At 39.4% G+C, this 24,928-nt stretch overlaps 1 protein-coding gene across 1 annotated transcript in view; it reads left to right on the top strand.

Moving 5' to 3' along the window:
- CCDC83 (coiled-coil domain containing 83) overlaps positions 1-24,928 on the top strand; it is a 53,524-nt gene that overhangs the window by 3,880 nt on the left and 24,716 nt on the right. Inside the window, exons 2-4 of the mRNA XM_027848333.1 lie at positions 1,454-1,538; positions 17,113-17,281; positions 21,349-21,516. Of these exons, the coding sequence (XP_027704134.1) occupies positions 1,454-1,538; positions 17,113-17,281; positions 21,349-21,516 (422 nt within the window). The remainder of the gene's footprint in view (positions 1-1,453; positions 1,539-17,112; positions 17,282-21,348; positions 21,517-24,928) is intronic.

The raw sequence follows: 24,928 nt of genomic DNA, 5'->3' as shown, positions 1-24,928 counted from the left end.
CCTGTGCAAGCATGGGAAACTGATCATATCACTTTACCTTAAGTTGCCATTGACTACTCCTTAAGGGGAAGAAATTGTATGGGGACAGGGTTTCTGCTCCACAGCATGCATGTCCATATACTTTGTTATACTCTGGCCTGTCTTCTTAAAGTGGAAAGGAAATCAAAGCCAGAGAAAGAAAATGACCAATTCACTTTAAAGACATTAAGGAATAGTAGCTTATTCTGTAAGTCAGTCATATGGAATCTCCAGTATCCTAATAACAAGATACCAGTAAGCATTCCCACTTTGATGGGTAATCAAGTGTCATTTTCTCTAAAGTCCTATGCCCTATAATCTAATCACGTTGATTGAGAATCTTCTTAAATTAATCAGTAACTCCCCTAATGAACCTGTCTCACTTGGATAACATTCACTTCAGCTCCCAAGCTTACATTCCAGTGAGTCAAAATGATTTATATAAATACTTATGGTACAAGGGAGAGTGAAATATGTTTGAAGGACAGTTCCAGGTAAAATACTATGAGGAATCTAAGGGGGAAGAGATCTCATTGACCTGGGAGGGTAAGGGAAGGATTCATGAAGCAGCTGGCACTTGGAGGAATGGAGAGACTTCAGCCCAGATGGAGAATACTCTGGTCTCTGAATGTTAGATAACATGACCTTTCAGTATAGAGACGGTAGAGGGCAGCACAAGAACAAGGGAAAGAAAAGACTCCAGTTTCTTGTGACAGAGTACATATAGCACTAACGGAATAGCCCACATGTATAGAGCACTTTAAGATCTACAAATCCTTTACATGTGTTATCTAGGGCAGCTAGTTGGTTCAGTGAATAGAGTGCTGTACCTGGAATCACAAAGACCTGAACCCAGCACTAGCCTCAGACACTTACTAGCTGTGTGAGCCTGGGCAAATTACTTAACCTCTGTTTGCCTCAGTTTCCTTAGCTGTAAAATAGGCATAATAAAAGCACCCACCTTCCAGGGTTGTTTTGAGGATGAAATGAGATAATATTTGTCAAGAGCCTTGCAAACTTTAAGGTGTTATACAAATGCCAGCTTTTATCATTACTATTAACTCATTTCCATCTCCCAACAACCTGAGTCTTTCTAAAGCCCAGAATCACTATAACTCTTTTGGCTCCCATATTCCACTGTTGGCTCATTTTCAGGCCACAGATATTTTTCACAGAACCTATTTTCCATTATTTCTATTATCTTTGCAGATAATATTTTTTAAAACTCTTCTCACAGTTTTGGCAAATAGTAGGTATTCAGTAAATGTTTGGTCCTTTTCTCTTTTTCCCCCAACTCTTCCTACTAATAGATTCCATGGTTCTTATGACTACTGAATATTGTTCATTTAGTTTTAAAATAATTTCTTTGTGTCTTTGCTAATTTTGATTTAAGGAAATGTATTTGTAACATTATTTCATCTTTGTTTATACCTAGCTGTCAAGTAAAGGAAGATGCAATAGAGAGGCTCATGGTTCAAGTAAGGAAACTTAGGGATAAGAATCAAAAGTGTCATGAACGGGTGAGTTGCACATTTAGGGTCCATCTTTTCATTAAGCACAGTTCAGTTTTTAAATTGTAAATTCCACTGTTATAATCAAATTTACTTTAGGAAATTACATTCTTCAAAATTTTTGGTACTTAATTATTTACTTCCCATTTACTAGGACCCTGGCATATTTGAGATGGGCTTTTATTCCTCTTTCCACAATGACAAATGTTAGTTAAAAAATAAATTAATTTTTAAATAGTATGTTATTTGGTAAATGAAGACACTGTATTTTATTTTTTTTAATTAATTTATTTATTTTTAGTTTTGAACAATCATTTCCACATGCTTTTGAGTTTTAAATTTTCTCCTGCTCCCTTCCCACCTCCTTCCCCAAGACAGCATGCAATCTGATATAGGCTGTACACATACATGCCTACTAAACATGTTTTCACATTAGTCATATTGCAAAGAAGAATTATAACCAATTGTAGGAGCCACAAAAAATAAGAAATAGAACAAAACAAGAAAAAAAAAGAGCAAATAGTATGCTTCAATCTGCATTCAGACTCCATAGTACTTTCTCTGGATGTGGATAGCATTTTCCATCATGAGACTTTTGGAGATGTCTTAGACCTTTGCATTGCTGAGAAGAGCTGAGTTTATCAATGTTAGGAAGACACTGTATTCTAGATTTGAGATTTCTAAGTTTGAAACTAGAATAGGCCTGTGTCCTCTACCATTATACTCAATTGATTTATGGATCTTTTGTACTCAATATTGATTTCATGTACAATTTTTGCTTTTTAGAACATTTTTTTTAAAAGTCCTTTATCTGATAGCTGATAATGTGAGTAGATGTTGTCATTAATAAAGTAGTAGGGTGAATAGGTAGCACAATGATATAATGATCTAAGTTTATGCGCCAAGGCAGACAGGGTTAATTAGGACACTGCTAAGTAGCTGGGAGTCTGCAGGTTTCACTGGGGCCAGCAGAGGGCAGCAGCAGTCTCTGCTTCTGAGTTGATAACATGCCCACTGCTTCCACCTAACAAGACAAAAATCAGAGTAGGAGAATTCCCGATCCTGAAATATAAGCCCCTTACTTAAAGAGGAGTAAAAAAGAACAGAGTCATCAGTAGAGGTGAGAAGCAGAGCCAGGACACAAGATAAGAACCTAGCAAACAGGAGATAGGATGAATGCAGAGTCGCAAAAGTTGACTGAAAGGAAGTAAACTGTATTATAAACCCCAAGAACAAACAGAGGACTGAGCCAGCAAATGCAAAAGAGCAACCAGGAAGAAAGATGGTGGTGAACTGCACAATGCTGAGTCTCTTGGGGAGAAGGAGCCTTTGAGCAGGTTGGTGCAGCTTGGTGGCCGTATCTCTTTAAAGCTCAAAGGAATGTGTAAAGTGGTTCTTAGAGAAACAGTAGCTATAGGACTAGGACAAACAATTTGTACTGTTGCTTCCCTTTATATAGGATTGTGAGCGCTTATTCTGTCAAATGTCTGAAGGCATTTCTTCATGAAGACATGGCTGAAGACCAAATTAGGTTAATGACCTGCAGCGTTAGAGAATAATTATTATAGGGATATATATACATATGTATATAATATATAACATATAATAGAGAATTTATTAAAATTCATAATTAAGATCAATTCTGTCAAGTCTTACCTTTTATGTTTGTTTGAATCATTATAATAGTTACTAGTATTTGATTTTTAATTTCTGCAAATGTATTTGACAATTACACGTCATATGCAGGGTATCCCAAAAGTCTTAATGCAGTTGTAAGCTATTAAATTTTGATTTGTCCATCTGTTCACAGTGCAGCGAATTAATAGCCTACAACTGCACTAAGACTTTTAAGACACCCTTGTCACAATTGATATATTAACAAAAGTGTAAACTGAGGCAGATCTCTGTGTAAGATAATATTTATTAGCAAGGGCATAGTACTTGTCAACAAATGGATGATTGGCTTGCCTCCATCAATGCCAAAGACCCTGAGCAAGAACCTTTTATAGATGTTGGGGAGTACATAACAAAGAACAGAACAGAGTAGATGAGATCGTGGGATTAAGGGCAGCATAATTGGCTTCATAGCTGAGGTACAGAAAACAACATGATGGTTGGAAGTTTGATAATGGGGGCTAGCAATGACACCCCCTTCTTCTCTTATCAGACTAAAAAGTGCTTATTGTCTGAGTGCAGGTGAGAGATAGTGGCCTAGACTATTGGACCGCAAACCAGACATCTTTGAGGGACAGCTTGGCGGCATAAAGATATCAGGCCCCATTTCACAAGTCTACTAAAATTCCTGGGGGCAAGAAGAAATGGTTTTTTTTTTAAATTTAACTTACAGGCCAGCTGAACTCTGAACTAAATTCAGAAGCAAAGAACCATGACTTAAGCACAAGACAAAAGCAGTTACAAAACAAAATCAATTACTTGTAAATAGGATCAATAAGAAAATGATACAGGATCAATCTTAATCTTCTCGCCCTGTATATCAGATTCAGCTAATATAATTAAATTGAGATACTTATATAACTATATTTCCAACCAAGGTAGGCATAGCTCCCTGAAGAATAGCCCTGCAACCTGTCTATTTCTTATGCTAAGAAGTCATGACTCATGATTGACTGAGTGACCTCTGAGCCAACGCTGGGCTGGGGCAGATGCTTGGGAGAGAGGCAGGAGAGAGGTCAAATAGGGTCTCATATAATACGATTTCCCTTCATTAATAGAAATTTAAGTGGAACATGATACATGATCTAAGGGTCTTTCACTATCTTGGTCAGCCTCCTCTGGATGCTGTAGCTTGTCAATGTCTTTCCTAAAATGTAGTGCCCAGAATTGAACTTATTCCACATGTTTTTTGACCAAGGCAGGGTACAGAGGGACCACAAGGCATATTATGACTGAGGCTTCCTGGCAATATCTCTGATCGTATTCCTTTTCTGGCCTTTCCCAATACTGCCGTGGGAATGTTAGTCTCTGCCTCAAGGACAATTTGGAGATGCTAGCCCTAACCCCAGTATGAGGAGGTCAGTGGACTGCTCTATTTTGCCGGTGTCCGTTTTGGCCCCAGTGTCAATTAGGACAGGGGAAGCATCAGACTGCCCAGTGACCCTTCCTGGGTCCCTGTCTCTTCTTCTCCTGGGTGTTGGCTTTAAGACAGCTTTGCATTTATTGCCTTGCTGTTTCTTAGTTTCTTTAACTATATGCACAAGTGAAGTCATTCACTGGTTGATCAATAGGAACATAGTTCTCAACAAATTTATAATAATAACCACTAAATCTTTACAGAGTCCTTAAATCTCAAGGATTCTATGAGTATGGCCATGTTAGAAGAACTTTCTCCCTTCCCTGCATCCATACTCACATTTTGCCAGGATGCTACGTGATTTACAAACTGAACCAGAGTTCTGAGACGCTGCGACTTGTTTATTGACAGCTTCATTCTAGGTTCTTCTAGCCCATCCAGCACTTTCACAAGCTTCTCCTTTTGTTCTTCCACTGCTTTTCTAAAGTCAGTTGTCATCAGTTTACAGCAACACTTTCGAGTAGTTCATGTCTTCGGGGACTTTATCCTTCAGTCAGTGAGAAATGGAAATCACTTCCCAGAAGCCTTGGGGCGTGCACTCAAACTGGTAAAACCCAGATGGACAAATGAAAGCAATCTTCTCCTTGTCTACTTTAGCCATAGGAATCTGATAGTATCCACTACAGAAATCCAAGACTGAGCCAGAAGACAGTCCAGGGCATCTTAAATCTGTAGCATATAGTCCTTTTTTTTTTTTTTATAGGCAATTGGGGTTAAGTGACTTGCCCAGGGTCACACAGCTAGTAAGTGTCAAGTATTTGGTCTGAGGCCGGATTTGAACTCAGGTCCTCCTGACTTCAGGGCTGGTGCTCTATCCATTGTGCCCCCTAGCTGCCCCCATAGAGTTCTTTTGATCTAAGTCCGGTAGTCTGCACACATTCGTATATGACATAGGAGCTACTATATTCTGATGATGCCATTGATAAGCATTTCTTGAAGATTATTTCTAAGGTCTTCTTCCTTTATAGATAAGGGAACCTTCTAAGATCTTTCTTAGAATGGCCATGAATTGGTGATTTAGATTCTGTGATTTGCTCCTCCAGAACATTCTACATCTTATCCACGTTGGCAGATCATGCCTGTCCTCTTGCTGAGCTTTATCAACCAATCCTGCCGTTATTCTGGAACAGTAGAGTCATCAAACTCAAATACCTCAGGATCCAAGCTTGAGTCAGTCAGTGGACATGTCATGGTCGATGTTGCCTTTTGTCTCTATTTCTTATAGGCATCTCTGGATGGATGGTCATAATGTACAGATATTGAGTTCAAGTTTGTGGCTTGAAACATTCTGCTAGTATTTTGAATAGGTTGGAATTGGTTCTAATCAGTTATGAAATTGCAACAAGTGTTGAAAGGTCAAGACCTACCATAATCATAGAGTCCACCTTCCTACTGATAACAATACTTTTCTTGGGGAATTTCAAGCCCACCTTGGTGTATCTCAGTAGTCTTTATCACTGAGTCCACCAAGTTCAAAGGTTTACAGGTACTTTTCTCCAAATGTTTCCCATGGAATCACCAGTAGATAATGGCCACTTGAGTTCTACTGTCCAGGATAGCACCGTAGACCACATTCTCAATATTTATCACCATTTCTGGATTGAATAAACCCATAAAAAATCAATAAAGAGTGTAGCAGAACTGTCCCCAAGATACAGGGTAATCTGCTTTCCTGCATTCACTTCAGTTTCCTGATGCTGGAGCAGAAGGCTTGAGTATTTAGATGACCAAGGCTTCATTGATTGTCTTCATTATTATATCCAGCATGTGTATGACTCTCTAATCCACACATGTAATAAAAGTGTCTGTGTCTTTGGTTATGTTCTGATGGTTGTGTTTTTGTATTGGGTCTTTATGTCCTTCATTACCTTGGTCCTCTACTTTTCCAAAGAGAATGTTTTGTCCATTGTCATCTCTCTCCCCAGATCTTCTTTGGGCCTCTGCCTCTGGCTCTCCATCTTGTTCCTGCGCCCCACATTAAAGATGATGGTCCTGGGACAGCTGAGGTTAGCCCTTCTCCTTGGGAGGGATAAGGTATTGCTGCATCTGTATTATTAGTTGTCTGGTAACTGTGGCTATGGCTCCTATGCCTTTAAATTGGTAGATGCAAGTATAACTCAGGCTTTCATGTAAGACCTCTATGAGTTTGCTAGTCTGACCAGGTCCACTCTCAGATACTATTGAGCCTCTCTGTAGTAGTTTCTGCAATTGACTGATTATTCACTCTGCTACCTAACTAGGTCACCCTTATTTTGTCCTTGTAAAGTTGATTTTCATACAGCAAAGGATAAGACTTTACACTTATCCCTATTAAATATGATATTATTAGATTCACCCTAATGCCTTAAGCTGTCAAAGATTTTTTGGATGCTAATTCTCTTACTCATTAGCTATCCTTCATCACTCTGAAAACTGAGGAGCATGTCATCTATCCCTTTCTCCAAGTCACTGATAAAATGAGGGCAAAGTACAAATCCTTGGAGACTTCTTGCCATGTTAACATTAAGTCATTGACAACTACCCTTTGAGTCTAGCCATCTAACTAAATCTGAATCCAGTTGAATTATCATCTGGTCCACATATCTCCAGCTTCTCTGCAAGAATGGCATGAGATTCTACATCAAAAGCTTTTCTAATATCGGAGTAAACTATGTCTATGGCATTCTTTCCTTGTTCTCAGATTCTGTCTTGCCTAGGCTGTGGTTCTGCCTTTTGGACTTTCTTTCAGAATCACAGCCACTCCATTTGTTATTCTCCCCAGAATTCTCTTGTTTCAAAAACCTTGACTTCTTTGTCCACTTTTTCTTGTGACGATGTCTACTGGAGGGCTCTTCATCAAGTTTGGCCTTCATAGACTTTCTCCCCTTCCCTTCAAAATCACTGCCTTTACCTTGAGAAAAGTTGGCTTTTTTTCCCCTGAGAATTCATCTTCTTCCCTGTCTTTTCCTCTCTTTGTCATCACTCTGACTCTCACTGGGAAGATTAGGGAGGAAGATTAGGAGAAGAAGAAGGAAGAAGAGGAGGAGAACTTAAGTTTGTGTGTGTGGATGCTTACTTCTGCTTTTCTTTTGCAGCTACTGCTTCTTTCTATCTTTTTTTCTTTTTCTTCTCAGGGAGATCCAATTTCCTGAGTAGTTTCTATTTTTGTTTAGTTGACAGCATTTTTAAGAATTCAACTTCCGAGTCTTCTTCACCCTCATTTGTGACATATTCCTATGAATGGATCACTTGCAGTCAAGTTTCTCCCCAGCACATTTAGTTTGAGTGCCAATCTACTTTCTCATCTCCGCTATTAGCTCCAAGGGGTGCATTGGTGGCCCTGAGCCATCACTGGAAACTGAACTTCCATTGATTCTAAAAAGACAGAACAAAGGACACTCTCTATCAGTGTCCACAGTGACCCCATTTGTCACATTTCATGCACCTCACATCCCACACCTGAATACCAAATGGCTGGTCTCTGATATTCATGTCATGCTTTGCATATTTTCCTCATGGGGCTCCTTTCTGCCATTCAAATTTGTATTCAGTCTTTCCTTTTACATCTTCTTGCTGTTTTCTTTTTTAGCTCCCCATGCATAGTACATGTAGTGGGGTCTTGTACATAAAATTAAGGTCATTCTTTGTATGTTCACCACCCATAAGCAACTATTATCATGATTCTTGTTCCTTAAGGTATTATTGCATTAATTCTTCTTATATATTTTCTGTTCAGCCACCTACTTTTTTATGTTGTACTGGTTGGAAATCTTTCTTGCATGTGAAGCTAGCAAATTATTTCCCCATCTTTGACACAGACACAGAGCCCAGGAAGCTCCAGATGTCAACAACCTATTAATCTCCTGCTCATCATTTCTTATAGTACAATGGTATTCCATTGCAATCATACACTGCAACTTGTTCAGCCATTCCTTAATTGATGAGCATCCCCTCAATTCCCAATTTTTGGCCACCACAAAAAGAGCTGCTATAAATATTTTGTACGAATAGGTCCTTTTCTCTCTCTCTGTTTTTTTGTTTTTTTGCTAGGCAATGGGGTTAAGTGACTTACCTAGGGTCACACAGCTAGCAAGTGTTATGTGTCTGAGTCCGGATTTGAACTCAGGTCCTCCTAAATCCAAGGCTGGTGCTCTATCCACTGCGCCAACTAGCTGCCCCCCTTTTCTCTTTTCTTTGACCTCTTTAGGATACATATCTAGTAGTGGGATTGCTGAGTCAAAGGATATGCATAGTACTATAGCCCTTTGGGCATGGTTCTAAATTGCTCTCCAGAATGATTGAACCAGTTCACAACTCTATCAGTAGTGCATTGGTGTATCTATTTTTACTCATCCCCTCCAGCATTTGTCATTTTCCTTTTCTGTCATGTTGAGCCAGTCTAATAGGTGCGAGGTAGTATCTCAGAGTTGTTTTAATTTACATTTCTCTAATCAATGGTGATTTAGAGCATTTTTTTTCATGTGGCTATTGATAGTTTTGATTTCTTTTTCTGAAAACTGCCTGTTCATATCCTTTGACAATCATTTGAGGAATGGCTCACACATTTATAAATTTGACCTGAGCAGAGTCTTGAAGAACAGAAGAATTTTAACAGGTAAAGATAAGGATGGAACATTACAAACATGGCAGCTATTTGTACAAATTCAAGGAGATGAGAGTAGAACAACAGTGGGGGGGCAAACAGCTAGTTGTCCAGTTTGGTTGGGATATAGAGTGCATGAAGTAGAGTAATAAGAAACAAGACTGGAAAGGTAGGATGAAGCCAATTGGGAAAGGGTCTTTGATATCAAGCTAATTTTATCTTTTCGATAGTAGGGTTTTGTTATTGTTTGTTTGTTTGTTTTTATTAACTTGGTTACACCTATGATTAGATTATTTTCAAAACTATGACAAAGATGGACTAGAGAATAGTAAGGATGGAGTCAGGAGACCAAGGTAATGGCAGTGTGAGTGGGATTTTTGGAATGCACCACCCACTCAATCCAAAATGCTTCTCTTCACACCATGTTGTTATCAGATCAAAACCAGCTCCAGATTGTCTAAACATGCTCCAAATTCCCTCAAAGCCACTTTTATCACAAGTCATCACAATTCACCCAGAAACAAGTTCCCCCAACCTTTTCCATATGAGAAAATGAATCAGTGGCCCTATGTGCATGCTCATAAGAATTAGCTCAGTAGCCAGTCCCTAATAACATGTCTAAGTCATTACTTATTAATATCTAGAGTGATTTATCACATTAAACATTCTACTGGACCTATTGAATGAAATCTTTATGAACCTCAGCCTAAGATTAGATTGGCCAAAATCTATATGGGTAACCCTTGTTTCTGTTTATATATTATTATTTGTTTTCAGAAGCAATAACATTCAAGAAACAGTAGCTTTGGTTTTAAGAATTCCTAGATGTTAAATTGTAATAAAATCATTAATTATGTTGCTAATCACTGAGATATTTGGATGATTGAAAGAAATTCTTTTCTTGTAACTCATTAATTAATGTGTCCATATAACTCTTTCTGTCATGGTATGGTACTTTCTGGCTTCAGTTAAAAATTGCTGGTTTCTCTTGACTGAGTAAATGATGATAAACAAAACTTTTTTTTCTTCCTTTGGCATGAAGCTTTGGGTGAATTTAACTAAACTTTGACTCCAGCAAATGTCTCAATATTTCAGGCATTCAGTGTTTGGCAAACATAAAGTGTTTGTTGCCAAGTACTTTTTTCCCCTAGTTTAAATCCCATGTATGGGCTTGGAAATTTTATCCACATGTTTGTAATAAGTCTGCATGTGACAAGTATTATTTGGTAAGGCATACCTACAGCTAAAGAAGTTTCCTAAGGCTATTTAAGACATTTTCCCTTCTCCCTGAAGCTATGTCACATTTTTTTTCCAAGTGAAAAATCTCATCTCCTAAAAGAGATTATTAAAAATTCACGGCAAAATGAGTAGATCCATACAAAAATATTTTCTTCCCAACTCATATGGACTTTGCTGGAGATAGGAAAATGTAAATTTTATCTATTCCTATTCTAACATTAGAGCTTCTGCTTTATCCCGAGGAGGTAGGACTCTGTACCATCTTCCTCTCTACTAAGCTGGCCATCTGCTCAGAACCAAGCATGTCCTTTGGGTTCAGTTCTGGGGAAACTGACTATGTAGATGAGGTGCCAGATTCCTTTTATCACACTTTTTAGCTTCTTATTGAACCCCTGCATAAAACTTAGGTTTTGGTTCATGTCTAGAGGCTTCTCAAAGGGAGGGCATAAAAAAAGTATTACTAAAGAATGTAAGTCAGATATGGGACAGGTATGCATTTACTACGTACAAAAGAAATGCTTGTCACAAGACTCTCATAAATGCACATTGACAGAAAAACAAGCTAAACATGAAATAGTGAAAACTACTGTTATATTCAGGTAGGAGGCTGAGACTTAAGATATTTTATATTTCACCTTGGCTCCGCATTATTTCTCTTGGGGTAAATGTTTTCTAGCAAACCTAGGCAAGGAATTTGCCTCATTTTCTCCTCGAGGGAAGGCATAATGATCAAGGGTTCCTGAAGTACAGTTCTCATTAACTGAGGACTCATGATCTCTCAAACTCACAAGGTCAACCCCAAACCTCAACACATTCATCTTCTTACTTATGAAAATTTACAGAATATGGAAGCAAGGCCAGACCAAAATAAAATGAATATGAGTGTGGCATAGTCCTGTAAAAATAGTTTCAGGAATGTTAAAGCTCACGGTGAGCTGGGGCAAGAAGAGCTAAGGACAACTAATGGGGCCTAAACATTATATTAGGAGAAAAATGAGCAAAGAAGAGAAGGGCAGATGCTTGGGGTGTTTGGAACAACAATAACTGAAAACAGAGAGAAAGAGAGATTCTAAATCCTTGTTTCTGTTTTCTCTGCCAAGAAGAAGGACCTTTAGGCTAGAAATAGCAGAACAAAAATGGCCAACAAGATGTTACTCATGATAAGTAAGGAGAAAGCAAAGGAACACTAGACTGTCCTTGATGAATTCAAATTTTTAATTCAAAATTGATGAATTCAAATCACTTGACCCAGATAAACTACATCCTCAGGTCCTGAAAGGATGTATAGATGTGGTGGGGGGCAGCTAGGTAGCAAAGTGGATAGTGTACCGGGTCTAGAGTAGGAAGACTTGAGCTCAACTTCAGTCTCAGACACTTAGTAGTTGCGTGATCCTGGGCAAGTCACATCACCTCAGTTTCTTCATCTGTAAAATGGGGATATTAATAGTACCTACCTCCCAATGCTGTTGTGAGGATCAAAGGAGATAACAATTGTAAGGTGCCTGGCACATAGTAAGTGCTATATAAATATTAGCATTTATATATTTATATAAGGTTTATATTATATATTGTACATATACTATTTTATGTTATAAATAAATTATTATTATGTTGTGATTGCAGAGCCACTGTCAATGATACTTGAAAGATCATGGAAAATGGAAGAGGTACCACAAGTTTAGAAAGGGCAAATGTTGACCCGATTTTCAAGACAGGGAAGGAAACAGAGTCTGCAGACTATAGGGCAGGGAGCTTTGTTTCATTTCCTGGGAAAATTCTTGAAAAGGTCATTAAAGAGGGGGTTGACAAATAATCTGGAAAGAAAAGTGGTTATTACAGAGAGCAAGAATAGCTTCATTTTATACAAGCAATGCTGGACTAATCTCATTTTTTTGTTTTGTTTTGTTGATTTTTTTGTTTTTTGACAGGATTACTAAACTAATGACAGGGATAGAGTTTACCTAGATCTTAGCAAAGCTTTTAATAAAGCATGCCATGCTACTCCTATGGAGAAGGTGGAGAAATCTGGATTAGATGGTAATACAATCAGATGGATTCAAAACAGGTTGGATGGCAGGTTTATAGAGTAGTAATAGCTACTCATTAACTAATGGTTAATTCAGATCCTGGAAGACAGCTGTCTTGTTCCTCTCCTCACCCAGTACCCCTAGTCTTCTTTTCTCCTGGCCAAACATACACAGTTCCTTCAATCAATCCTCATAAGTCATGAATTCATCTTACTTGTCTCCAAGGAACCTGTATGCAGGCCAAGAAGCAACAGTTAGGAGCGAATATGGAACAACTGATTGGTTTAAGATTGGAAAAGGAGTACAACAAGACTATGTATTTTCCACTTATTTATTTAACTTACATGCAGAGTACGTTTTCTGAAATGCCAGGCTAGATGAATCAAAAGCTGGAATTAAGGTTGCTGGGAGAAATGTCAACAATCTCAGATATGCAGATGATACCACTTTGATGGCAGAAAGGGAAGAAGAATTAAGAAGCCCCTTGATGAGGGTGAAAGAGAAGAGTATAAAAGCTGGTTTGAAGCTTAACATCAAAAAAACTAAGATCTTGGCAATTGGTCCCATCACTTTTTGGCAAATAGAGGGAGAAGAAATGGAAGCAGTGTCAGATTTTATATTCTTGGGCTCAAGGATCATTGCAGACAATGCCTGCAGCCATGAGATTAAAAGACGCTTGCTCCTTGGAAGAAAAACTGCGGCAAATCTGGACAGCATACTAAAAAAAAAAAAGCAGAGACGTCACCTTGCTGACTCAAGGCTATCGTTTTTCCGGTAGCAATGCATGCTGTGAGAGTTGGATTGTAAAGAAAGCTGAGTAGTATAGAATAGATGCTTTCTAATTGTGGTGCTGGAGAAGACTTTTGAGAGTCCCTTGGACAATAAGGAGGTCAAATCAGTTAATACTTAAAGAAATTAATTCAGGCTATTCATTGGAAGGTAAAATACTCAAGCTGAAGCTTAAATACATTGACCACATAATGAGAAGATAAGACTCATTGGAAAAGACCCTGATGCTGGGAAATATTGAAGGCAAAAAGGAAAAGGGGACAGCAGAAGATGAGATGGATGGTTATTACCATGCAAACAACAAACACTAGCTTGGATAGACTTCGAGAGATAGTGGAGGATAGAACACTTGGCATGCTATGGTCCATGGAGTCATAAAGAGTCAGACATGACTGAACAAGAACAAGAACAACAATAACATGAATTCATGGTCCTACACCATCTTGGTGGCCCTTCTCTAGACACTCTCTAGCTAAATGATTAATTAAATCAATGGCTTAATGTCATTGTTGCAGGGATTTGTACTTGGCTCTGTGCTGTTTAACATTTTTGACAATGGCTTGAATAAATGCATATATGTCATACTCATCAAATTTGTAGGTGACAGAAAACTGGGAAGGTTAGCTAACACAAATGGATGATAGATCCTGATAGGATAGAACATTGAGCTCAATCTTAATGAGATGAAATTCAGTAGGGATAAATGTAAAGTTTTACCATGTGGTACTAAAAAAATCCAAGCCCCTCCACAAATATGAGATGTGGGAGGATAAATAGAAATTGTTCTGAAAAGGACCTAGAAGAGGGGAAGTTAGTGGACTGCAAGCTTAATATGAATCAGCAATATGATGTGGCAGCCGAAGAGCTAATACAGTCATGGGCTCTATTAGGAAGGCCATAGGTCCTAGGAACAGAGAGGTCATAATCCCATTATACTCTGCCCTTGTCAGAACCCATCCGGGGTATTGCATTCAGTTTCTAAAGGACATTTATCTAGAGTGTCTAGGGGATGGTGTCTAAGACAGCATACAGCCTTGAATTCATGACATATGGGAATTAGCTAAAAGAACTGGGCATGGTTAGCCTGGAGAGGAGAAATCTCTGGGAGGACTTAATAGCTGTCTTCAAGTATTTGGAGAGGAGGGATTAAACTCATTCTTTTTGGCCCTAGAGGGCAGAACTAGGGACAATGAGTAGAAGTTGCAAAGGGACCAATTTAGGTTTGATGTCAAGAAAAAAATCCTGAATAATGAGAGTTGTGTGAATTGCAATGACTGGCCTCAAGAAGGTAGAGGCTGGGTGATCCCTTGTTGTGTATGTTATAGTGGGCATCTGGTCATGTCTAAGGTGGACTGCACAGCATCTAAGGCCATTATGATTTTGAAATCAACATTTTCAGTCACCTTGGCCCTAGAAGGAAGCAGAACAGCATCGCACATGGCCTGTTACACTGCATTAATCGTATGTAGTACTATATGTTTCAAAACCACTAATACATTTAGAATTTTTGCTTATATTGTGAATTTTGGGTTTGTTTGTTTATTTAGTCTGGACCTGTGATTTCAGTGATGTTGGAGTGGAAAAACTCTCTTGACAAGGCACATTAGCCACTCTTCTGAAATCTATAATTTTATTTTTTTTTAATTTTTTTATTAATTTATTTTGATTTATCCACAATCACTTCCATATGCTTTTGAGTTTAAAATTTTCTCCCCCTTCCTCCCCACCACCCTCCCCAAAACAGCGCACAATCTGATATAGGCTATACATATACATTGCTATTAAACATATTTTCACATGAGTGATGTTGTAAGTAAAAATTAGAACTAATAGGAGGGACCACCAGAAAGAGGAAACAAAACTCAACAGAAGAGAAAAAAAATAGCAAATAGTATGCTTCCATCTGCATTCAAACTCCCTAGTTTTTTCTTTAGATATGGGTAGCACTTTCCATCACGAGGCCTTTGGAGATGTCTTAGATCCTTATATTGCTGGGAAGGGTCAAGTTTATCAATATTAGTCATCGCACAACGTGGCTGTTATTGTGTACAAGGCTCTCTTGGTTCTGCTCACTTCACTCAGCATCAGACCATACAAGGCTTTCCAGGTTTTTCCGAAGTCAGCCTGTTCATCATGAAATGAATAATTTTAGAGTGGTCTCAAGCACTGGGTGGTTTTGGTGATTTGTCCAGGATCACAAAATCAGTCTGAGTCAGAGATGGGATTTAAACTCAGGTCTTCCTACTTCCAAGCTGTCTCGCACATTCTTCCTACCTTGGAAAAATTAACTGATATTAGTAACAAAGAATCAAATAGGCTCATGAAAGCTGTTACTTGCACATTATACAAAATACATTAAATCAAGACTTTTTATTATTTCTATAGTTTAAAAATTATTTGGAAAGTGGGATGTTAAGCAGTAGAATTGTTTGACTGAAGAAAAAAGGAAATAGCAATATCTACTACTCAATTCAAGCTTAATAAATTTATTATTTTATTTCAGTTTCTAGAATTCTGTGTAATCTATGGCCAGGATCCAGGTTTACGTGTACACAGTTCAGGCTTGAAAGCATATTCTTTCTTTATGTCTCATTACCCAAACCAAATTTTTCTTAAGGAATATAATAATTTGACTCAATTTTCCCCCATTTAGGGTTTTTCCCTAAGGAACATCACAATTTGCTTGTGTCCAAGTCTCTGTAGAAAAAGGAAAAGGGGGAGCAACTAGGTGGCACAGTGGATAGAGCACTGGCCCTGAAGTCAGGAGGACCTGAGTTCAAATCCGACCTCAGACCAAACACTTGACACTTATTAGCTGTGTGATCCTGGACAAGTCACTTAACCCCAATTGCCTAAAAAAAAAAGAAAGAAAGAAAAAGGAAAAGGGCATTAGCTCCTGTGTAAGCACTCAAGCTAACAAAACATCTAATATAGGCCAAGTTTTATTTAACACAACAAAAACTGCAAAACCTCATAGTCAAACTTATAACCAGTCAAAACAACTCTCTTTCCCTCTCTGGTGAGCCCTGCCCCTCCCTTGTGGCCTCCCACCCCCACCCAAGAGCCTATACAGTTCTTCAAATTTATAGGATTATCTTGAGGTTTATCCTTCCCACTCCCTGCCCCTAACCCAAAGGAAAAAAAACCAGAACACTTGTTGCTAGAAACTCCAGCAACACCACCCCTCCCCAGTGACCTGCACCTTTCCTAGGCACCTATAAGGTTTTCTAACTTACAGTACTCTGTTGAAGTACAGTACTTGCCTTCTGGCAAGATAAAGACACTCAAGGTCCATAGGACATTGACTGCTTTCTCTGGCCGTCAGTTTGTATAACTCACAGTAGAGTGAAGGGCACGGTGCCTGGGTAGGCTTCTCCCTATTATCACTGTCTCTTACTGCTCCTCAGCTGCAGCTTCTAAGTGACCCAGGAATTCTTTTGCTTGGCACAGTAATTTGGTGCCATTCAGGAATTCATCTGCTGGCTCCAGGAGGCATGGTCTAGGAATATCTCCATCTCTTTGTCAGCTGGCATTCCTGCAGCTCCCAGCCGGGCCCAGGAACTCTTCTCTGTGCTGCCATCTGTCTCCATCAGCTGCCATCTTTAGACATGTGCATTTCCCTGATGCGCTGGTTTCTTGGAGATGTTATAGAGGCCACGTGGCTGTACAGATTTCCTTCCAGTCTATGTATATTGGCATTCATGTACATTTTCCTTGAGTCCATGTATATCTGACTAGTATCCCTCTGCCTATATTTGGCTCTGTGTATTTTCCCATACTGAGCAAAGTGATGGTTGAGAAGAAATATAAATACTTCAGCTAATGTAGTTCATTTGCTATTGTCTTCAATCTCAGAATGTGCGGCTCAAGTCAGAGCAGGCATGGCACCTCAAGAATCTGGTGAGTGAGCTAAATGACGAACAGAAGAAGGCAGCAGCATCACCACCGGTGACAAGGGAAGAAGTAGAAGAAGCCCTGAAACAAAAATGGAAGTTCGTTAAAGACCAGGAACAAAATTTGAAAGGTTATTTAATAATGATTTGGACTTTATCAGTACATTTTACTTATTTAGCTATTGGTTGGATGTGTTTTTTTTTTTCTCCAGTGGGATCAAGATGCTATGAACATTTCTTAATGACCAATCAGTAATTCTTAATTAATTACTTATTTACCACCTATGTAATCAGACTGCATAGGAATATGAACAGGAAACAGAAAAGAAAAAAAGTTGGAGGGGCATAGAGAGTCTAGAGACTGGGATGAGAAATAATAAACAATGACTTCAGATGATCGCATAATGTCGTCAACACAGGACAGAGTTTTTTTGGGCACTCTGTTCTCACTCCACAAAATAATGCTAAGGCATTCTTCTCTCATCTAAGAGACGGGGAGGCCAGGTGTTAAGATGGACATCACGTGGGAGGAATTGCGAGAAGGCTGTTGGGCTGCGTCAGAGAGTGTGTAAAGGGAGTGATTGTAGCAAGGCTGAACACGTGCCAAGGTTGTATATCTCCTGATCACATGCTGAGGCAATCCTGCCACGAGCCCAGAAGTAGGAAATGAGGAAACCGACACAGGAGAGTGTCTGGGCACACAGTGTCTTGCCCTTGAGACTGACCCAGGGAAGTTTTCCCCTTGACAGGACATAGCTTTCACTTATTTTTACTTCCTTCCCACCCATCAGTCACACTTAGTCTTACCTTACCTCTGCCGCTGAAGTTTTAAAACCAAGTCTGGCCCAATACCCTCGGACTCTTGAGACTGCTCGGGGCTGGGAACTGGAGAAGCCAGGAGGGAGGATTTGGAAGGACCAGGAAGCAGCTTGGGGATAGTGAGGTACAGAACTGGGACTAGGTCTCTCGACGGGCTTAGCCATGATGAGAAAGCAACAATTTGACGGTTCTTCCATTTGGAAAAAAAAAGAGCCTCAAATGCTTTTTTCCAATTTCCAGACCATCTCTAAGGAATTTAGATCACTTTTATATAACACCAGAGCAGACCGAAAGGTGTGCTGACATGAAATCTAAAAAGCAGCCTAAATCTGAGCGGTGCCTCGAAAGCCAGCACCACACTTAGGGAGTCTTTGGAACAAGTGAGGGCCCGGGACGATTCTGGATTTAACTAATAGGACCAACCTTCTCCTGTCCCTGGACCCCGAAATGACTGTAGGAATGTATGCAGTAGCATTAAGTCCATTTGGCTCATTGTCATCAGGACACAGCAACCTCTGACAAAGGCAATGAGAAGAGGGAAAGGATGTGACTGTCATTGACCTTATGACACTAGTCATCATTGCCCAAATGTTAAGTATTTTTCATGCCTAAGAGCATAGCCCAGTGCTCAAGACTTCCCCTGGGGACACATCCTACTTAGAGAAAGGTAGGTTATATAGAATCAGTCTTCCCAGAGCCGTCCTGCTGTCCTACAAAAACGTCTTCAATGGCTTTCTTGTGGCTCTCTTACTGTTAAGCCACATAACTATCCCCTCAAAACAAAATGGGCTGGCCTAAGCAGAGGTCTGCTTGCTTTTAATCAGCTGCTTACAGGCAATCTTGGAATAGTAGAAAGTCTGATGCTGTCATTAGGGCTCCTGGCAAATTTGCTACTTTCTTGGTTATGATGAGGACTGTCTCATAGATTGACTACCGGGCATTGCTGGTATGGTCATGCCTGCTTTAAGTAGCTCATGGGAGCCAATTGTTAAATAGTCAGTGTGAGCATTTACAGCTTTGGAACTGGTACGTGCTACAAATCAGGGCTTGCTTTATTGTTTTGTTGATTGTCTAGGCTTAGAATGATGGGGAAAATGTTATTAATGCAAATTAAACTTAAAAGCATGTCCAGCATATTATCCCCCCTGCAGAGAGCTAGTTGTTAAATATTTATGGGTGCACCGATATCTGTAATTGTTCAGGGTGCATTGTTGTCTGTAATTGTTCAGTTGTTTTTCGGTAATGTCCAACTCTTTGTGACTCTATTTGGGGTTTTCTTGGCAAAGATACCAGAGTGGTTTGCCATTTCCTTCTCCAGCTCATTTTACAGATGAGGAAAACAAGGCGAACAGGGTTAAGTGACTTGCCCAGGTTCACACAGCTAGTATCTGAGGCAGAATTTGGATTCATGAAGATGAATCTTCCTGTTTCCAAGCCCAGTGCTCTATCCACTGCACCACCCAGCAGTCACTGTAATGTTACCTTTTAAAAACTATTCAGCAAGGGGCAGTTAGGTGATGCAGTGGATGGAGCTCTGGCCTTGGAGTCAGGAGGACCTGAGTTCAAATCTGGCCTCAGACACTTGACACTTACTAGCTATGTGACCCTGGGCAGGTCACTTAATCCCAATTGCTTCACCAAAAAAAGAAAAAAAACTATTCAGCAACATAGTATCACAAATAAAGACATAGACATCTGTCAGAATAAGAGCTTAGCAGGGATATTGGGTCAGGATGAATTTATATAAATTAAATGTCTCCTGTTGGACTTACCTACGTGGCTCAGTGGATAGAGTGCTGAACCTAGACTCAGAAGGACTTGAATTCAAGTCTCAGACAATAGTTGTGTGATCTTGGGCAAGTCATTTAATAACCTCTATTTGCCTCAGTTTCCTCAACTATAAAATGGGGATAATAATAGTACCTATCTTCCAAGGTTGTGGTCAGGATCAAATGAAATAATATTTGTAGAGTACTTAGCACAGTACCTGGCACATAGTCAGGTCTATGTAAATGTTAACTATTATTATTATCAATGTGTTACTACCATTTGGTGGTCAGGAACATGTGCAGAGTGCCTCTGATGGCATTTCCTCACATGGTTTGCCACGTGGAGCCTGTTACAGAACGTCTGCTCGGACTCCAATGCCTCTCCGTGGCTCTTCTTGTGCTTATCCTCATAATTCTCCTGAAAGCAGGCCCTTAGCCTCTCCATGTTGGGAGATGCTGTTAAAAGCTCTCTCTTCACGTTCTAGACCCTTGGGATCCTGGCTTTGGGGTTTTTATATTTTGGGGTTTTTATATTGCTTTCCACATCCACAGTCCCAGGTAGTGGATTAAATACGCCCATTTTATGGATGAGGAAACTAAAGCTCAGGGAGATGAAGGGACATTACAATTACAAAAGAAAGGACAGATTTGGAATTTAGACCAAAAGTCTTTTCCCTCCAAATCCAGGGATCTTTCCAATATATAAAACTACTTCCATCCCTGGGAAGTACTAATTCGTATGATTAGAAATGAAAAAAAAAAAGAAAAGAGAGGTTTACATGATGAGTGTATCTTACCATTTCACAAGAAGGCAGCCCAAATATTCAAACTTTGTGATTAATTCATCAGAGACATTTCAACAAAAAGAGTTGCTGGAACCTTGGTAGTGACCTAAGTAAAAATTAATTCTTGCACACAGGCGTGAGAAGCCTGGATAGTAAAAATGTACCAATAAACACTACATGTAATGTCACAGTGTATAAATCAGGGCCATGATATTCTTATCAGGCAAGGAAAGGTGATGCTAGAACTTTGGATTATCAGACATTCCATGTAAGCTCTCAGGGTGGCCAGGAACCCACATAGCTTCTCTGTAGAAAGCGGTCTTCTTGAAATATTTGAAATAGGAATGACCGATGAAGAAATTTTTCATTAAAGAATGGTTTAAAACAAGTGTCATAAAGTTGTTTTATATAGCAGCATTTTCCTACTATTATTCTATACCCTGAGTAGCTAGGTGGCACAGTGGATAGAGTGCCGGGCCTGGAGTCAGGAAGACTCATCTTCACGAGTTCAAATCTGGCCTCAGACAATTAACTAGTTGTGTAACCCTGGGCAAGTCTCTCAGTGCTGTTTGCCTCAGTTTCCTCATCTGTAAAATGAGCTGGAGAAAGAAATGGCAAACCACTTCAGTATCTCTGCCAAGAAAACCCCAAACGGGCTCACGAAGAGTCAGACACGACTGAAAAATGACTGAATAACAACAATTCTTTACCCTTATACAATCAGATTGCAACATACTAGTAACTGTAGAATGGTCATTATCATTCAATGAACAAGATGGTAGAAATAATTGAGCGTGACATTGCATCTTCATTTTCTTTCAACAGATATGCGTGTGCAGATAAATAATGCTGAGAAATTATTCCTTGAGAAACTTGGAGAGAGGGAATATTGGGAGGAGTACAAGAATGTAGGGAGTGAACAACATGCTAAGCTAATCAGCTCCTTAGAAAATGACATCAGTTCAATTAAAGAGAATACAAGGAAAATGTCAGGTCAGTTCCTCTAGACTAATCCAGGTACATGTAATGAATTCTCAGAAGGAAAACAATGCTGGAGTGGGCAAGGAGAAAAAAGGGCACCCCTCAAATTGTACACCATCATCACTAACACAAGGAGCTGGGGAAGGGAACGAGGCTTTCTAAACCCCAGAGCGAAGTTCCAGAGATTTTGGAAGGGAACTGGGACCAGAATAAGCAGGAGATTTCGGTATCAGGAAAAGGTGAGCTAGAGGAAGCATCCTGGCAAACAGTGGGCATCCAGACAACTGGCTCCAACGTGCGGTGGAGGGAAGGGAAAGCAGAACAGGAGAAGAATACACTTTCAGGCAATGAAATCAGAGCAAATAGTTGTTTTCTTTGAATCCCAATACAGGCTCCTTCTGAACACAGTGCAGCTTTTTTCTATGTGCTCTCTAAGACTGTATGATCTGCCCTGGTGCAAAACGTGGAATGGAGAGGGCATTCTGTGGAATTGAGGAGGAGGCCATATATTCACCAGCAGAAAGCTAGAGGGCACTTCAGAGGCCATCTGGACCAACCCCTCGTTTTAGAAATGAGGAACAGAGGCTCAGTGAATTTAAGTGACTTGTCCACTTGTCCAGAGTCATATAGGTAGTTATTATCAGACACAGAATTGAACCTAGGTCTTCCGACTCCTGACCTAATTCTCTTCACTGTACCACACTGTAGTTACTACTCCAAGTAGTCAGTGTAAAGCAAGAATGCATCATCTTCCATACTTGGTCAGTGAGCGCAGCAATGTTTACCAGAGAAATGTCTCTGATGAATTAATCACAAAGTTTGAATATTTGGGCTGCCTTCTTGTGAAATGGTAAGATACACTCATCATGTAAACCTCTCTTTTCTTTTTTTTTTTTCATTTCTAATCATACGAATTAGTACTTCCCAGGGATGGAAGTAGTTTTATATATTGGAAAGATCCCTGGATTTGGAGGGAAAAGACTTTTGGTCTAAATTCCAAATCTGTCCTTTCTTTTGTAATTGTAATGTCCCTTCATCTCCCTGAGCTTTAGTTTCCTCATCCATAAAATGGGCGTATTTAATCCACTACCTGGGACTGTGGATGTGGAAAGCAATATAAAAACCCCAAAATATAAAAACCCCAAAGCCAGGTTCTAACATATCTTCTCTTGTTAGTGAGGCCTTCCTCCTGGGGCCTTCACTTTGTAGAAGGGTCCAGGTTGGTCAGGCTTCATCCTCTTCCTGACTCTGCTCTCGACTTTCCAGTCATCAAAATCATTCCTCAGTGCCTGAGGCCTTCTCACCTTGCAATATCTAACCATCCTGGCAGCCTTCTTACCCTGGAATAGTCCTCTGCCAGTCCTTCTCCCGTTGCTAAGTACCTCCATTTTGTGGAGGCCAGCCAGCCTTTATTTCCCTTCTGGATCCGCTGATGGCTTTCTGCATTTCTGGGTACCTTCATTACTCCCCTTGCCAACCTTTTGCTTTTCAGGTCACTTTTACATGTTATCTTCCCCCATTAGAATGTAAGCTCATTAGGGGCAGGGACTGTTTTTCTTTTTGCTTGTATTATATCCCCAGCAATTAGCACAGTACCTGGCACATAGTAGGTGCTTAGTAAATTCTTGTTTTTTACCTTCCTTCTTTCCTGTCTCCCTCCCTTCCTTCTCTTCCTTCCTCCCTCCCTCTCTTCTCTTCCTCTCTTCCTCTCTTCCTCCCTTCCTTCTCCTTCCTCTCTTCTTCCCTCCCTCCCTCCCTTCTTTCTTTCCCTTCCTCCCTTCCTTCCTTGAAGGATAAATACTAGAATTTGAGCAGGTGTTCTCACTATCTCCTGGTTGGTGGCCTGAGCAAGGTACAACCATCTGCTTTATTTCCCCCTTTTTATGAGATATGTTGCTGGGAAGGCAGAATATGTCTATTGGGGTATCCTTTGTTTAGTTGTCTGAGATGCTGCCCACTTTTACAGAACTTCTGAAGGGGATCTGTATTTAGAGATTTAGAAACCCAAACTATCTACCCTAAGTAGTCCTAGTGAAACTCTTTTACCTCAGCTTTCCCTACCCCAACCAGAAATGTTCCAAATAAATTAGAAACAGAGTTAGGTAGGGCAGATGTCCTACTTGGTTAGATTTGTTAAAATTTTCAGATAATTTTTTAGCAGTGGTGGCCTTCTGGTCATGGATTCAATAACATTAAATTGGTTCTTTAACTATTATTCATTTGCTGGAAACCTGTGAAACTTACAGCTAAGAAAGCATCTTCTCTCATTTTATTTTTAAATTAACAAGCATTTTCTCTTCCTCCAAATTCTCCTTCCCACAAAAAAAGAAGAAAAACAAAGCTCTTCTCATAAATTTGCAGTTATGAAACAAATTCCCACACTGGCCATGTCAAAAATGCAAGACATTCTGCATATTTAACCCATCATCACTCTGTCAAGAAGTAGGTAGAATTCTTCATCATTGGTCCTCTGGAATCATGGTTGATCATTGTGTTGATCAGAGTTCTTGAGTCTTTAAAAGTCGTTCATCAAAATTGTCCATTTTTACAATGTTGTTACAATATGAACCTTTCTCTTAATTCTGCTCCCTTCACTCTGTATCATTTTATAAAAATCTTTCCAGATTTCTCTGAAACTGTCCTTTTCATCATTTTTTTTTTGCAGCACAATAACATTACATTGCATTCATATGCTTCAGCTTGTTAAACTATTCTCCAATTAATGGGCACTCAGTTTCTAGTTCTTGGCCTCCATGCAAAAAAAAAGAGCTGTGATAAATATTTATGTATACATAGGACCTTTTCCTCTTCTTTGACATCTTTTGGGTATATATAGACCTACTGCTGGTATTACTGGGTTAAAGGGTAGGCACACTTTAGTAATGTTTTATATTCCAAATCCCTTTCCAGAATGGTTGTACCAATTCACAGCTCCAATAGCAGTGCACCAATGTGCTTGTTTTCCCACAACCCTTTGAACATTCTTCATTTTCCATTTTTGTAAACTTTACTAATCTGATAAGTATAAGCTGGAATCTCAGAATTGCTTTAATTTTAATTTCTCCAATTTATTGGTTATTTATATTGGTTTATTTTATGTTATCATATATTGGTTATTTATAGCATGTTTCCATATGACCACAGAAAGTTTAAATTTTTTCCCAAGGATGCATCTTATGCAAGGGCCAAGCAGGCAGCCAGCATGTGATGCGATTTGAGGGGCAGACAGTTGCAAAATATTTTTGCTACCCAGGTGCCGTAGTATACAAAATTCTACCATTAGAGATTTATTCCTTTGCGATTTCTTTCTGACATCATTTGAAAATATTAATAGTACTGAGAAAACTAACATATCAAACAAATTCACAATACGTTTATATCTATTAGATCATGCTTCTTCCTAATGGTGGGAACCCTTTTGTGA

Source organism: Vombatus ursinus, unplaced genomic scaffold, assembly GCF_900497805.2.
Source record: "Vombatus ursinus unplaced genomic scaffold, bare-nosed wombat genome assembly UNPS02005659.1, whole genome shotgun sequence".
Lineage (NCBI taxonomy): Eukaryota > Metazoa > Chordata > Mammalia > Diprotodontia > Vombatidae > Vombatus > Vombatus ursinus.
This window is presented reverse-complemented; position numbering and strand designations above follow the sequence as displayed.